Genomic DNA, 14,833 nt, shown 5'->3' on the forward strand with positions numbered 1-14,833 from the left:
TCTCGAAACACAAAATTTTCCTATGTGTTAGGATAATAGTGTAAGGATTTTGACTTCTGGAGAAACTCATTCGTAATTATTACCTTTCGTTTTATGGGTTATGTTTGATAATATTGATCATGACTGTTGTTATTTTAGTCTTATTACGTGTTTGCTTAATTTCTCCTATGTTTTAAAATTTCATCTTATTTTGTCTTCTGTTACATTTCTGATTTAATCTCATTTAGCATACTTATTTAGTTACATCAATTGCTTGGACCTTTTTATCATTGGAGTTTGATCCGATGATTATAAAATTAGTTGAACAAAACATTACAATATATCGATTTACACAAAAGAAAGCAATTCAAGATATTTCGAAGATACAAAGACCTTGAACATCACTCGATGATGTCATTAAATACTAATGACAATACGGAGGATTTAAAATATTAAATAGAATTTAATAGCAATAAATTGATGGTAAATGATAATTAATTAACTAAATAAAAATTGGAAGCTAATCAACAATTTTCTTCAAAATTAAATATCTATATATCTATAATTAAAAATTATAGACAGTTCCGAAAATGAATGTGTATCACTAGTGGCGACATCTATGGTATTATTTCGGCATCAACCAGAGCTTTAGACAATAATTTATGATCTTGATATATTTCAACCTGTTTTAAAAACAGCTACATAGAATAAAGGAGTACAGTAGCAAAGAAATGAAAAAATTATTTTACGTTTGCACCTTCAACTTTTATATACCAATGGAAATAATTGATTGTCCTCTTAACCCTTATATTAAAAAATTATCGTTACCATGACATTGAAAGTATTAAAAAGAATGTGCATCTTAATGTCGACGATTACGTGAAACGAACACTCATGATGTTTTTATCTCCAAACAACAAAAACACTAAAACGCGAAGAATCGAGTCAAGTAAAGTAATTAGTCTTTATATAAAATAATTAAAATCTGTATAGTCCAAACGAAAATAGAAGAAACATTGTTTACAAATATATTACAAATAATAAATTAGTTAAGAGTCGTCTTAGAGATAGCAATTTATTTAGGATGTTCTAGAATCGTGTTACTTTTTATTGTTTTTAGTAAACAAAACAAAATAATTAAACAGGAAGATAATTATTATAACGATAAAAATAGAAAAACAAAATATTGTATCCAAATCAACTATGATGAATCGAGGAAGGTTTGTTACAAATTGTTATGTGAAATGTTGCAAGTGAGACTTGAGAACGATTTAGAGACTACAATTTACCAGATTTGCATGAAGTTAAAGAAATTTATGACAATAATCTTATAAAAAGTTTACTTTTTACGATCTGATTGTAAACTTCCTTTCTGAGCTCGTTTATTCTTCCGTGTTGCGTTCTGTGTTACTTGGTCTACTTAAAAGAGACGGTGTGATCGAAAAAATAAACGTTAGCACTGTAAGATACGACTTTCTTCGCAATAGTATCACCAGACGTCGCTGTTTCGTATACTCTTAAGATGGCGCCAATGTATTATTGAATATTTGTTATACGTTTTCTGGGAACACATAAAATATAAAAATTTCATATGTATATATGTATGTATACACACTTAGAATACACAGAAGGCATTCACATTCACATCAAAAGGATCAAATAATTAATATTAATATTGGTTAATTTATAATTCAGTATAGTTATACTATAAATTACTACTAAATATGATAATTTAACTCTCGAAATAGTCCCCTATACTTGTAAATATTTAATTTCATAAATGCGACAAATAAGCAACGCACAGCGAACAATGTTCTAGCACATCAGAATGTTGTATACTTTAAAGTACCACCGCGAACATGATTATTAAACACGGAAAAATGAATAAAAGTTCTAGAATAAATACTTTTCATAGCAGAGTTTTTTCTCAAGGGTGTTAGTGGTGGATGAAATAATAACAATATTGGTTTAATAGTTTAATAACAGAACAAAAAATTATAACAGAATTAGTAAAAATTTACTCGCTTCACTCCACGATATAATCTTTGCACGACTCTCTCATACACAACGTCGTTTACTGGTTACTGTCCTCCAAGCACTAACTGTTTTTCATGACTCTTACCATTAATCATACTCGACACACACACATATATTCTTCCACACAAACATTCTTTACACTTATACCAAACATATATACTTAAAAATCTATGTAACCGCTACCACAAAGGGAAACAAATTGGAAATTTCATCTAACGTGGGTTTCCACGTTTCTTAAATTAACGAGTATCCGTATTCCACGAGTGCACGGTCTCCTCCCTCCTTGATAATCTTAGGGCAAAATTCGCAGAACACATTGAGAAAGCGACGAAGGCGGCCAATGACGATAATTCTTAGATCATAATTCCATTCAAGCTAGGAAAGATCCGTGATGGAAGAACGGGACACCGCAATTGTGGGGTTGACGGAAGTAGAAGCGATTTTCAGGGAACTATGGGAGAATTTCCTGTTGTTCCTGCGTCGCTCCTGCGAACGAAGGAAATTTAATTAGTCGAAAAGCTAGCTAGCAGTGCCACGTGCATTCGAACATGTCTCTTGAAACGACGACAGTGAAAGCATGGAACGAGAAGGGAACGAAATGGGGAATGAAGATGTGACGATAGAAATACAATTGTCTGGGGAGAAATAGAGAGAAAGAATGAAGAGGAATAGTATCTAAGTATCGATAAAGTGAAAAAAGAAACAAAATTAATTGCAGATTCACTGAGAGTCGTGAGACAAAATATACAGGGTGTCTATATTATTCGATAAGCACAGGAAAAATGATTCAAACAAGAATCGAATAGCTTCGTGGACATAAAATGGTATTTATGTTTTTTAAATGGTTTTCGTAGATCAACTTTTTTTTCTAAATAGTAGCATATATATTTTAATACATTAATCAAAACAATTTCAATCAATGCATATTAAAAAATGATTTAGTTTAGAAGAAATTTTAATTTGAATATCCTATGTAACCGTTAACTATCGGTTTCTATAAATAAAGCTAACAATAATAACGGAGTAATCATTTTTCAATAATTGTTTAATAATTTTCCAAAATATACAGTGTGCAGCATGTAACAGTCATCACGATTTTTTAGGATTTCGGATTGCATGACAAAATATATTTTAAAGAAAAATTAACGAGTTTTTAATTGGTTACAAATTATAATATAAACAACTATTTCGTACACTATTTTAATAAAAAAATCATGGTGACATTGACTTTTTTAATGACACCGTGTAATTTTAATTTTACAGGATTGTTACTAATAAAAAAATGAATTCAACGACTAACTATACTATGTGATATTCAGATAACCCTGACTTCAGAAATATATATGTCAATGCCTCTTAATATGGATTGTCGATTTTCATAGTAATACATTAACGTATACGTATGAACTACATGCGTCCACTTACAAAAAAGCTAATAAATTACTCCATCCAATCCTTATTTGAATCATTTTTACGCGAAATGAATAGTTCACGAGTAGTTCGCATTTTTTGCTTAAAATTGAATACTCTGTGCATCTACAGAAAACTGATAAAACTTTAACCGATGCAATGAATTTAGTTCGTTAGAGGTGATGAATCAAATTTGAAAGAAAATAAAAATTTTGTTGAATAAATTTTGTTATACAAACGCTTTTGAATTAAGTACATAGGTTATGAGGATACATAGTGATAGTTATTTTTCGTTATAGTAGAAATATTTGATTATTTGAACTTCCTGCATTTTATTCCATATAAAGGGAATAATTCAATTTGCTGTAACACACGTGAACTCAATACCAGTAAGATTTATCAGCATTCATAAATAACCGAAATATATCTACATACGATTTTCTATACAATTTTAAACTGGGAAAAATGATCTAAGAACAGGTAAAGTTACAAATTTAGTATTTAAGGAAGATTATGCAATAGTTAATAGTTAACATTGCTTTGTGAAGTTTAAGAATAATGATTATTTACTGAACGTTTACCAAACTTTTAGACGTATCGATAATGTATTTCTTTGTAATTGAAATATTCGAAATATTCTCTGCATACATGTTGAAAACTTCCGTATAGTGTTCATCAATCTCTAATTCTACAAAATATATTGCAGTTTCCCCATTTTTTCTATGAAATATTACTGAAAATAACACGATAAACAACATAAATAAATAAATAAATAAATCAGAAAATAGAAAAATAACATTTTCAATAAAATTGTAGTACGCGACAAAATGATAGTACCCCTTATAGTTCTTAGTGTTTTGAGCATCCTTAAACCGGTATATGTCGGCATTATTTATAATTTATAATAATTACAAATAAAATTTGATTTTGAAGGAGATAGTCGATGAAGTTTAGATAGAAAATAAATAAATATTTATTTTCCAAACTTGACGTGATAAGCAATTTTAACTGTCAGATTCAGATTTATTATGCAAAAATATGTAAAAAATTTCCCTATTTTTAGAAAACAAAATCTTGATGATCTGTTTTTTTATACCTATGCTATCATTTTGTCGCATCTATTTTTCAAATAAACAAGTGAAATTTATGGAAAAACTGTAAATTATTGTTAATTCTTTTACATACTATTAACAAAGGTATATATTATATGAATACATATATAACAGGGGTGGCCAAGCTCCTTGATAGTCCGAGCCATTTTTCAAAATTTGAAATTTTTCGCGAGCCGCAATTAAATACGTATTTAAAAGGTATGCAAAAAAGGTATTAAAAAAAATTTTTTTACACAAATTATATTTATTGAGAACATATAAATAAAAGTACACATATTGTATTGAATTTAAATATTAAAAATTAAACACATTTATTTACTTCTCTTGATAATTCTTTAAAATTTGGTGAATAATTGGTGACAGCACTTCTCGGTAATTCTTTGATATGCTGGTTAGTTAATACTGATCGGTGTTTGGATTTCACGAATTTTAAAGTGGAATAAAATGATTCACATACGTACGTTGTTCCGAATATTGAAATAATTCGACAAGCAGCCTTTTTTAATTCAGGATACTTCGATTCTGGTACAAATTTCCAAAATTCAGTAATCGACGTCGACTTATATTTTAATTGTAGAGCTTGATCTTCTTGCATCTCTATTAATTCTAATTCTCCAGATGCTTTTTGGGTCATAATTATATTGGAAATGGAAAACTTACCTTGAATGATGTTAATTTCAAATGGATTTAGAAAAAAATCAAGAGACGATTTAAAATATTTCAAGTCTTGAAATCTACTTTGAAATTCCGTCAATATTCCTTCTAGCTTTTTTATATACTCGTTGAGTTTTTCTTGTTTAATATTGGAACAAATTTTTTTAATTCGAGGAAAATGACAAAATGTTTTATTTTTAATGTCCTTTTGAAAAAGTTATAATTTAGTTTGAAAACTAAATATACACTGTGAGAGGTCAGATATTATTTTATCTTTCCCCTGCAATTGTAAATTCAGTGTTTGCAAATGTTCGATGACATCAGTCAAAAACATTAAGTCTTGTAACCACTCGTCATCGTCTAATTCTGAATAGGTTATTTCCTTTTCTTTTAGAAATGCAGTTATCGGATCAAACAAATCCACAAAACGATTTAATACGTTGTAGCTAGATAACCATCTAACAATGCAAAAGAAATTAATGTCATTTGGAAGTTCTTCGTCCTTTAATTCTTCAAGGAAATTTTTGAATTGTCGATGATTTTTTGCATTGGTGCGAATGTAATTTACAATGTGTAACACTGTTTTTATGACATCAGGATATTTTAAATATTTTGTAACGAGAATTTGAGAATCATCTCTTAAAAGCCTAATAAGACCGATTTTTTTACCCAGCATTGCCGGAACTCCATCAGTTGCAATGCTTACAAGTTTATTAAGAGGCACATCAAAAGTTTTCATTATGGAATCTAATGCATTTTTAATATCTACACCGCGGGTTGAATCTCGAAGTGCTGCTAAATCTAATAATTCTTCTTTAACAACGAAGTCAGGTGAAACGAAACGTATGAAAACTGCCAATTGCGGAAGATCTGTGATATCTGTCGATTCATCAAGGGCTAAGCTGAACGCAATACAGTTCTTCAAATCATTTTTTAAATTATATTCAAGAGATGTATTAATTGCAGTTATGCGTCTTTCGGTTGTGTGTCTCGAGATGGGAATTTGCGAAACAGCTTTGTGCAATGCTGCATTATTTGGATCTAAAACTTTAAGTACATCTTCCAAGTTGTTTTTAATAAACTCTCCCTCTTCATACGGGCGTTTTGCACTAGCAATATTCCAGGCAATAACAAAACTGGCTTCAGCCACATTATTAGCTTGATTGTTAAAGGTTATCATGTTTCATAATGTCGACGTAAATTGCTAGATTTATAATTTTTGACCGTAGAATTACAAATAACACATGATGCTTTTCCGTTATTGTCGATAAAAAAGAAATTCTCCTCCCACTCATTATTAAAACTTCTATTTTCTTGCTCGTATTTTTTTTTATTTATTTTCGTTCTCTGTCGTCATATTTTTACAAGAACTGGAAATAAATAAAGAAACTTAGAAAATACAAGTTTTGTGTTATTAAAACAATAACAACATGCGTTACATACTAGGAAACAAATTTAGTTAACTTACCAAAAATTCCAGATTACAAATTATATCCGTATCGAGAGTGATACAAATTGTTTCCTCCAGAGCACAATGTCAACTGTCCGTTGCAATGAAATTTGTTACAACGTTGCACTTAGTCTTTCATATTTGATGTCAGTAATTTAAAAGACACTTTGAAACACATACGGAACGATAATAATTTTTTAAAATATAATAGCACAAAAATGAAAAGGGAACTCGGGTACATTTATCGAGAGCCACAAATAATCCTTCTAAGAGCCGCAGGTTGCCCCCCCCCCCCATGTATAACATTTTTTCATATTTCATTAATCTCAAGATACATGAAAATTATAGACAATGCTATATCGTCAGTTACTATCGAGTACTATAAAGTACGATATAAGAAACGATTTGTTAATGGTACATATATATTTATTTAATAATAAATTAACAGTGATAGAGTATGTGAGTCACGATAAAGGTACGAATTATTACAACTTATCATAACGCTCAATCTACACTTCTGCAGCAACTCTCCTATTACAACTCACAATTATTAGCAACAACAACTCTGGCAACCAATTTCGACAACTCCCAACTCGACAACTCTCCACTGACTTAGCAACTCTCTAATCTCAACTCGACAACTCTCTGACAACTTACCAATTGACAACCCTCTCTTCAGAACGTTCTTGTCCTCTTATATTCTTCATCCCACCATGCACAACCTGCACGCGTTTTCCAATGCCTCCTCAACATGATCAAATATGGTCGTGCTAAGGGCCTGATGCATCGCCCAGGGTTTTTCCGATTGAACTGGCCTTTGAACCCACGGTGACTTTCGTAAAGCTACGTGTACATACAGTGGAAAACTCTTGCGATACTACAGTACATATTTCATATTTGCGTGGTATAAATGATTTTAAAACACACAGCTTCAAAAAATTAAAATTATAAAAAACGTTTTATGCAATAATAATATATCAATATCTGTAACATACAGGTTTTTGCACTACAAATTCAACTTAAATTCATCCTTTTGCAAGTTAAGTACTTCTACATAAATATTTTATTTAAAAAAGAAAAAACATCAAATATAAGATAGCCAGTAAGAAATTAAAAATTTCATTAAAAAGAGGTACATTAAATATTTGTTTGAAAGTAATTACCAATTCATTAAAGTACATATGTATTGCGTACAAGACGCAGGAAATCTGTGATCATGTTGATCAGACAAGGCACACTCTACCTCTTCTACCACTATATTCTCCAATGATGAACCTCGTCGAAGAAGCTTTTTTTAAAATCAAATTTCCTGCAAGAAATATATCAGCTGATCCTTCAAATCGCGAACATTTGATAGATGTAATTAATAACTCTGCTACAACTGTTACTTTTACAAATTGTTATAATAATTATATGAATATGTATGTATGTTAAGTTGCCACAGCAGTTGCAGAGGAATCATTATAGCCTAGCCTATGTATGTCATATAAATTTATCTACATATATATGTGTAATGTACATAGTTAATGTAATAACAAAATATGCATGAAGGAATTGGTAATTACTTTTAAATAAATATCTATATACCTCCTTTTAATAAAATTTTGAATTTCGCACTGACTAATTTATATTTGATGCTTTTAAAATAAAATATTTATATAGAAGTACTTAATTTGCAAAGGGTAAATTTGATTTGCAAAAAAGTGAATTTAAAATGTAAAGCCTGTATTGCAAAACACTGTAATTCGTTGAATAAGGCATTTCACAACCATTTGTATATATCATATGTTGGAATTATGGATAAAAAGAAATAACTATCTGTATTCTATAATTATCTTCATTTTCTCCTAAGGAAGGTATATCTCAAGTATTCTGACTGTTCGCGTAGACAGTCAAAACTAGAGTGATGAAAAAGGGTATGCGATTGCAACTCGTCCTGATCTCCTAATTCTTATGTTCCGCGGTGCATATGGAGTATCCCGCCATGGCATCGCTAAATAAGCCGTGAGGTCGGTATTTCCAAAGTTTATAACACGATCGGAAAGACAGACTATTTTAGAGTTGGGCTCTAGATACATTGAGGGGCTGTTCCGTCGTGGAACAGAGAAGACCCGTTACGGTCTTCCAACAGCCAGGTCTTAGGGTCGAACAATTCGGCATCGGAATTTCCCGCTCCATGCCTTCAGCATGTTTGACTGCTGTACCTTTTTTCTTTTGACTTCTCGTGTCGCGGAATACGAGAATCCTGGAAATCCCTAATTTAACGAAATTAGGCGACGGCTCTTAAGACTTGGCTGACAATAGGCCTGAGGGCTCCACGTGGTCCGCACACGTTGGAAGCCTCAGGCCTTCGCTAGGGGTAACAAACGGCCGATGGGGTCACCGGCGCGCGGGTGAACCCCAGGTACCCCACCTTGGAGGAGAGGGTTTCCTCCACTATCGTGGTTTTTCGGGGGAACCTTCCCTCACTCCAAGGTAACGGACTCGCGGCCCAAGGGAACGCCCTTGGTCGACGACACTTCCAATCGAGCACGCAAGGACATCGGTTCTTTGCAACGACTTCCAATCGAGCACTCAACGACATCGGGTCTTTCCAACGAGTTCCGAACGAAACATCAGAGACGACAGGTCTCTTATAACACGAGACGATTTTCGTATCTCCTCGTTAAGTCGACGAGATACCGTGTCGCGTCGAACCGTCCATCCACATCGGGATATCTTCGCGACTTACAACCGCGAAGACGAATTATTTCGGGCGGAGACCACGCGACCAGGAAGATCAAGGGAACGACGCGATACCCCCTTGATACCTCCTTAAACAGGGGCAATGGAACTAAACTTTTTCCAAATCTTAATTTCGCCTACGCTCAATAGCCAAAAGATGTATTATAAACCTCGGTAATTCCGAAGGGTCATCCCGAAGTCCCGCTAAGGGTAACAAACTACCGACGCACCGGACTTGGACGAACACCGTAACTCTTAGCAAAAACCCATGACCTCACGCCGGCTCAAGTGTCATCCCACCCCTGCAGGAGACGGCGTGCCAAGGGCGCATGGAAGGGGTGACCACGACACTTAGGATGCCGCTGATTGGGAAATTAACATTTTTCTAAACAACCAATCAGCGCGCATCCTCGATATGCCAAGGCGAGGAACTGACTAACGCAAAAGGATCAGTCAGTCGAACAACAACGTTCAAACAGTAAAACTACAGCTATCAAACAGTCAACTTCCAACTTTCAAACAGTAAAACCTTCTACTTCATCGCGACTCCGGGGAAGGGAGTAAGGAAGAAACAGATTAACATTCGGGCTACCAAACAATAATAACAGCTCTAGACCGTAAAACGTCCAGAGCACCCCACGCGTTCATAAGAAGGAAATAACTTCGATACATTCGCGACGCGTGGAAACACTTATATAACGTGTGAAATCATGCGAAATGAACACTTCACGCGTTCCCGGAACCTCTTCGGTGCATAGTTTAAAGATATATCTATTTCTCTTGACAGATTAATTTTTGTATATTCGACACGTTAAGACGTATCTTATTTTCAACATCATGAATCAAATATTTTGTCTTGCTAGATGAAAACAAATTTTTAAACATTATGTTATATTGGTGATTGGCATTACATGTCTTCCATTTAATTATCCCATGAAAAGTCGTAAATGTCTGTATCTTATATATTTCATTGTTCGAGTCGATTAAAGTATCCGGTAAAATTATCAAATTTGATAAGTTTTTATCTACTGTCTTCCTTGTCACCTTATGATATTCAAGTGAATCGGAACCAATAATAAAATAAAATAATTTAATGTTAGCCGATAATAACTCTGCACGGGACAAAAATAGACCACGCGCACGCACATGCCAAAGTCGTAAAGTAAAATCGACGTAATTACCTAAAATTCATTGTGCGTCATCAATAATGTTGTTACGTCCCTAGGATCGAACATCCCAAGTCAAGTGGGGGACTGGTTCATTTCTTTATGGCTAGCGCCCCTTGATTCGTGGACACTCGTTGTCATCCGGCCCCCACTTGGGTCAATCACTTACCAAGGATCAATAAATCACCATTGAGACGATGAACATAGTGACCCAATTTGTTTAAATAACCACCACCATCGAAGACGTTGAAGTTGATACATACCTGTAATCTATTCGCTACTATTCACTAAACTAAGTTATGATTATTATAAATCACTCAATATCACTCAAATTCTTTGCTCTATACTCCATACGTCATTAATCATCTTTGACAGCTAAACTATAAATATATCATTATAACTCTCAAGGTTGCAAGTGGACAGAAGAAATTCTTTTTTAATAATCTTAAGTAATTTCTAACGAATATATATTTATGTAAAAGATAGTTCTCAAACAAATATTTAGCACATATATTTTTAAGAACTATCTCTCGCATATTTCATCAAAATCGGTGTGTACTGGTTAGGTTAGGTTAGGTTAACGGGTTTAATATGGTCCCGTGTTAGTAGATTTGACCTAATTTTTATCGATATAAAAGTATAGCGTTGTAAAGCATACCAATTTCAACAGAAAATGCGATCACGCTAAAACGCATTTTATCCTATTTTCAAAGCTTTCGAAAAAGAAACCTGTGCAAGGCGCATATATGTGAAAACAATTTATACGTACACGGTATGTTACGTACCAATTTTCACGATTTTTCAAGTACTATGATAGTCTGACAAAAAAAATGTTTCAAACAAAAGTTGAAAAGTTTTTCATTGGCTGTATAGTACAATAAAAGAAATTTCAAACAAATTTTGGAGGGAAAATTGTCATGGTCACCTTCGTTTCTTTAAATGGCACTTTATATGTTTGACTTAATAGTATCGTATCTTGTATCTAAACGAATTTAAGGACCTCGCATACCATGATCTTCGCATGATCTTGAAGGCGAAGAAATGAAAATTGCAAAAAGAGATAACAATCAGCATGAATGGGTAATAATAACTCGTGTCTATTACATTCGAACCGCGGGTAAATATTGCATTGCTAGAAACTTGTCTAGGAATTTGTCTACGAATTGTCGACAATTCGCAACAAAAAGAAGATGTCAACTTGTGATAGAGCTTAACAACTTATGAGACAAATTTTATAGATTTGCAAGAAGGGGGAAAATTTGACTTTAGTTTTCCGTGCAACGTTGGCTAATCTTTTCAAGTCTCAAGGACACCAGCGGCCTTACTGTTCTTGTTACAAACTGGGACATATCTTTTACCACCCAAATTACTTCTCGAGATTCGTATCTGGAAGATATATTAGTCCTGTAGCCTCTGATAACATACGTGCAGCATCATGCACTTCCATCTACAATCTTAGTGCACTGGATGTATACTGGCGATCTTCACGCAACGATAACTCTCTACTGAGCACACAGCCAATAGCTTAAAAATGAACAAAAATTCACCCAACATTCAGACAGCCAGATATTCATAATATATTCGTAACTTTAGAATATATTCATAACTTGATAGCAGATATTCATAACTTTCCGTGCAACTCATGGGACCGGATGAGCTCGCGGGCCCATGCAGATCCGAAACCAAATGGCATTTAACGAACATCACCAGTTTATATCTCCGAAAAAGTACAGCCGTCAACAGTGGCAAACGAATCAATGATATCACTCGATGTGATCGTTTGCATAATTGGATCACGTGAAAATCCGTGTTAACGAATAACTCCGCCAAAAGACCGACCGGTTTATTAGCCTTTTTTTTAAAGTAATGTTTGCATCAAGGATTTCCAAAATGATTCCGATGACACGTCAACGATCTCGCTATACTGATCTACTTGGCGGGAGTGTTCTCCGTCGCAAACGTTATCCGAATCACCCTTGCAAGAGTTTAATACGACAGCAGCTAATCTCGCTGCGTGACAAACTCGGTTCTTTGTCTTATTGTTAGGCCTTGCCAAAGCCACTTGGAATTACGATTTATTGCCATCATCTTTTGCTCTTTTTACAAGACAATCCCCGGCAGGACGGCCCAGTAACAAATGCAGCCCTCTTCCCTGCCATGGCCTGATTCTCCTTTCGCTCCCGCAACGTTGTTTACAACTCACCTGTATTGTGAGCTGCGGGCGAGGAGGCATCTCTACGCTTACCGAATTCTACGAGATAATGGTATACTGCGCTATTCGTGAAAGCGCCTACCTGCCGTCACACGATCATTTGTTACCTACTTTTCTTCCTCGTTTTATCTCCGTTTTCGGCGAACCCAGCACTGATTACGTCTGGAACCAAAACAGAAGGATCGAGGGTAGAATGATTTTAGGAACATCGCACACAGCTCAGTCTCAAAATGACCATTGCCTACAACTAGTTTAAGTTGCTGTATTTCAGATTCAGTTACCGGCATTTCCGACCGTGAAGAATGCCATAACTGTGGTAAACACTTCTCAACTTTCAACGGCCTTTGCTCAATTGCTGAGTCAACTGATTACAACGCAACGGTAGGCTATTATAACGACGTTAAGAAACTTATACTCACGTCCCAAGAAGCCCACTAAGGAACAACGCGTCCCAACGACCACGTGACGCGAGTGCCTGACAAACTTGAACACGGGGAAGAATACAACCTTTACATTTCCAGAAGTGGCTTTTCCACCTTCGCTACCTCACAATGGTCCTCACTGACGAGTTGGTTAGCCTGCAGACAATCCTGGTGATCTTTTTGTACTTTGTCAACAGTAGTTGAAACTACCACTGTTGAAACTTGACTGGAGTTCCTCCGTTGAGCCAAGTGCAGTCTGAGGCACGATATCCAAAAGAAAGGACCCATGATTCGCACCTCAATCCTGGAGGGAAATATCAGTTTCATTTTGGTTTTTAACCCAATAATTAGCTATGGTCCAGAATGAGGATATCCCTCTCCAGTTTTATGTCGTATTCTCTATATGCAACGCAACATTCTGTATAAATGTAGAGTCCAAACGATATTACTACTTGGTGTTAAATACCTACAGCACAAACGAAGCATGAAATAGAGTATTAGCATTGTGTGTATTTTTTCGACTCAGCTTCCCACAAACAATTTAGAGGAGAACTTTTACTTGGACTTGTTGGGAACTTGCGTGTAACAACAAAAACAGGGCGACAATCATCCAGTGACAAGGAACAGCGATTAGATGGAATATTACATATAATTACACTGCATCCGCAGCGCAAACACAAAGATTGCACAGTATGTTGAAATCGAAACATTGCTGGTGGCAGAAGAGAGACGACATATACACTTACTGACAAAAGTTGGGAAACAACGCAATCATTTGGGAATTTTGGTATGTTCTTTATATTCTAAGACACATAGGTTAAAACTAAAAGTAGTATAATAAAATAACATGCCATACATCAATAAACAATAAGTGTTTTTTCGAACATATTTGTTCAAGGGCTAAAATTAAATTGAATCGAGGAAATAAGACAAAAGCTGCGTGACATATGTTGAGAAACATATTTTGTTCAATTTATATAATACTTTAAATGAAAACAATGATATACAGACATCTGTAATTTTTATAGCTGTCGAAATAAGATGTTGGATAACCCTTAGATTTGAGGACTGCGTGGCAGCTGCATGGTTAATTCAATTAATCAAACACCAGCCTCAGCTGGTATTTCTAATCATATTATCGTGACTTTTTCCATTAAATCCATTTTGTTGGTAAAAGAATGACTTTGCAATCCCAGAGATGTTGAATTGGGTTCAAGTCCCGAGATCGACTTGGCCACTTGATTACATTAAGATTCTGTTCTGCAAGAAACATCTTGACTAAATTAGAAGAATATTTGGGGTCGTTATCGCATTGAAATGACCACCCTGACAATTTGTTCATTGGCAAATCGCAGCATATGATTTTGTAATACGTTACAATACACAAATCTATCCATTGTTTCTTTTATTTGTATTAATGGACCAGGGCCGTTATGCGAGAGACAACCCCACACCATTACATTACCGCAACCAGGTTTAACTGTCGGTTTTAGATATTTAACATCAAATTGTCGTCCAGTAGGACGTCGCATATTATTATTAGAGTCATTTCCAAATAGGTTGAATTACTCTCATCGCTTCATAGAATTTTTGAGCATTCGGTATTAGTCAAATTAAGGTGTTTTTTTAACAAACTTCAACGGAGCAAGTTTATTTTTCTTCGATAC

At 34.4% G+C, this 14,833-nt stretch overlaps 2 protein-coding genes across 2 annotated transcripts; both read right to left on the reverse strand.

The window, feature by feature from the left end:
* Nucleotides 1–4,839: 4,839 nt before the first annotated feature.
* Nucleotides 4,840–5,172, reverse strand: LOC108549346 (EPM2A-interacting protein 1-like). Its single transcript, XM_017902699.1, has one exon. The coding sequence runs from the start codon at nt 5,170–5,172 to the stop codon at nt 4,840–4,842; it is 333 nt and encodes a 110-aa protein (XP_017758188.1).
* A 237-nt stretch (nt 5,173–5,409) lies between these two features.
* Nucleotides 5,410–6,372, reverse strand: LOC108549347 (general transcription factor II-I repeat domain-containing protein 2-like). Its single transcript, XM_017902700.1, has one exon. It carries the CDS (start codon nt 6,370–6,372, stop codon nt 5,410–5,412), a length of 963 nt encoding a protein of 320 aa, XP_017758189.1.
* Between the last annotated feature and the right edge of the window lie 8,461 nt (nt 6,373–14,833).

The sequence above is a fragment of the Eufriesea mexicana genome, unplaced genomic scaffold (assembly GCF_001483705.2).
Source record: "Eufriesea mexicana isolate 0111107269 unplaced genomic scaffold, ASM148370v2 scaffold1858, whole genome shotgun sequence".
Lineage (NCBI taxonomy): Eukaryota > Metazoa > Arthropoda > Insecta > Hymenoptera > Apidae > Eufriesea > Eufriesea mexicana.

Coding starts and splice junctions, on each gene's coding strand:
- LOC108549346 (XM_017902699.1), bottom strand. CDS start 5,172: ATGACCCAAAAAGCATCTGGAGAATTAGAATTAATAGAGATGCAAGAA.
- LOC108549347 (XM_017902700.1), bottom strand. CDS start 6,372: ATGATAACCTTTAACAATCAAGCTAATAATGTGGCTGAAGCCAGTTTT.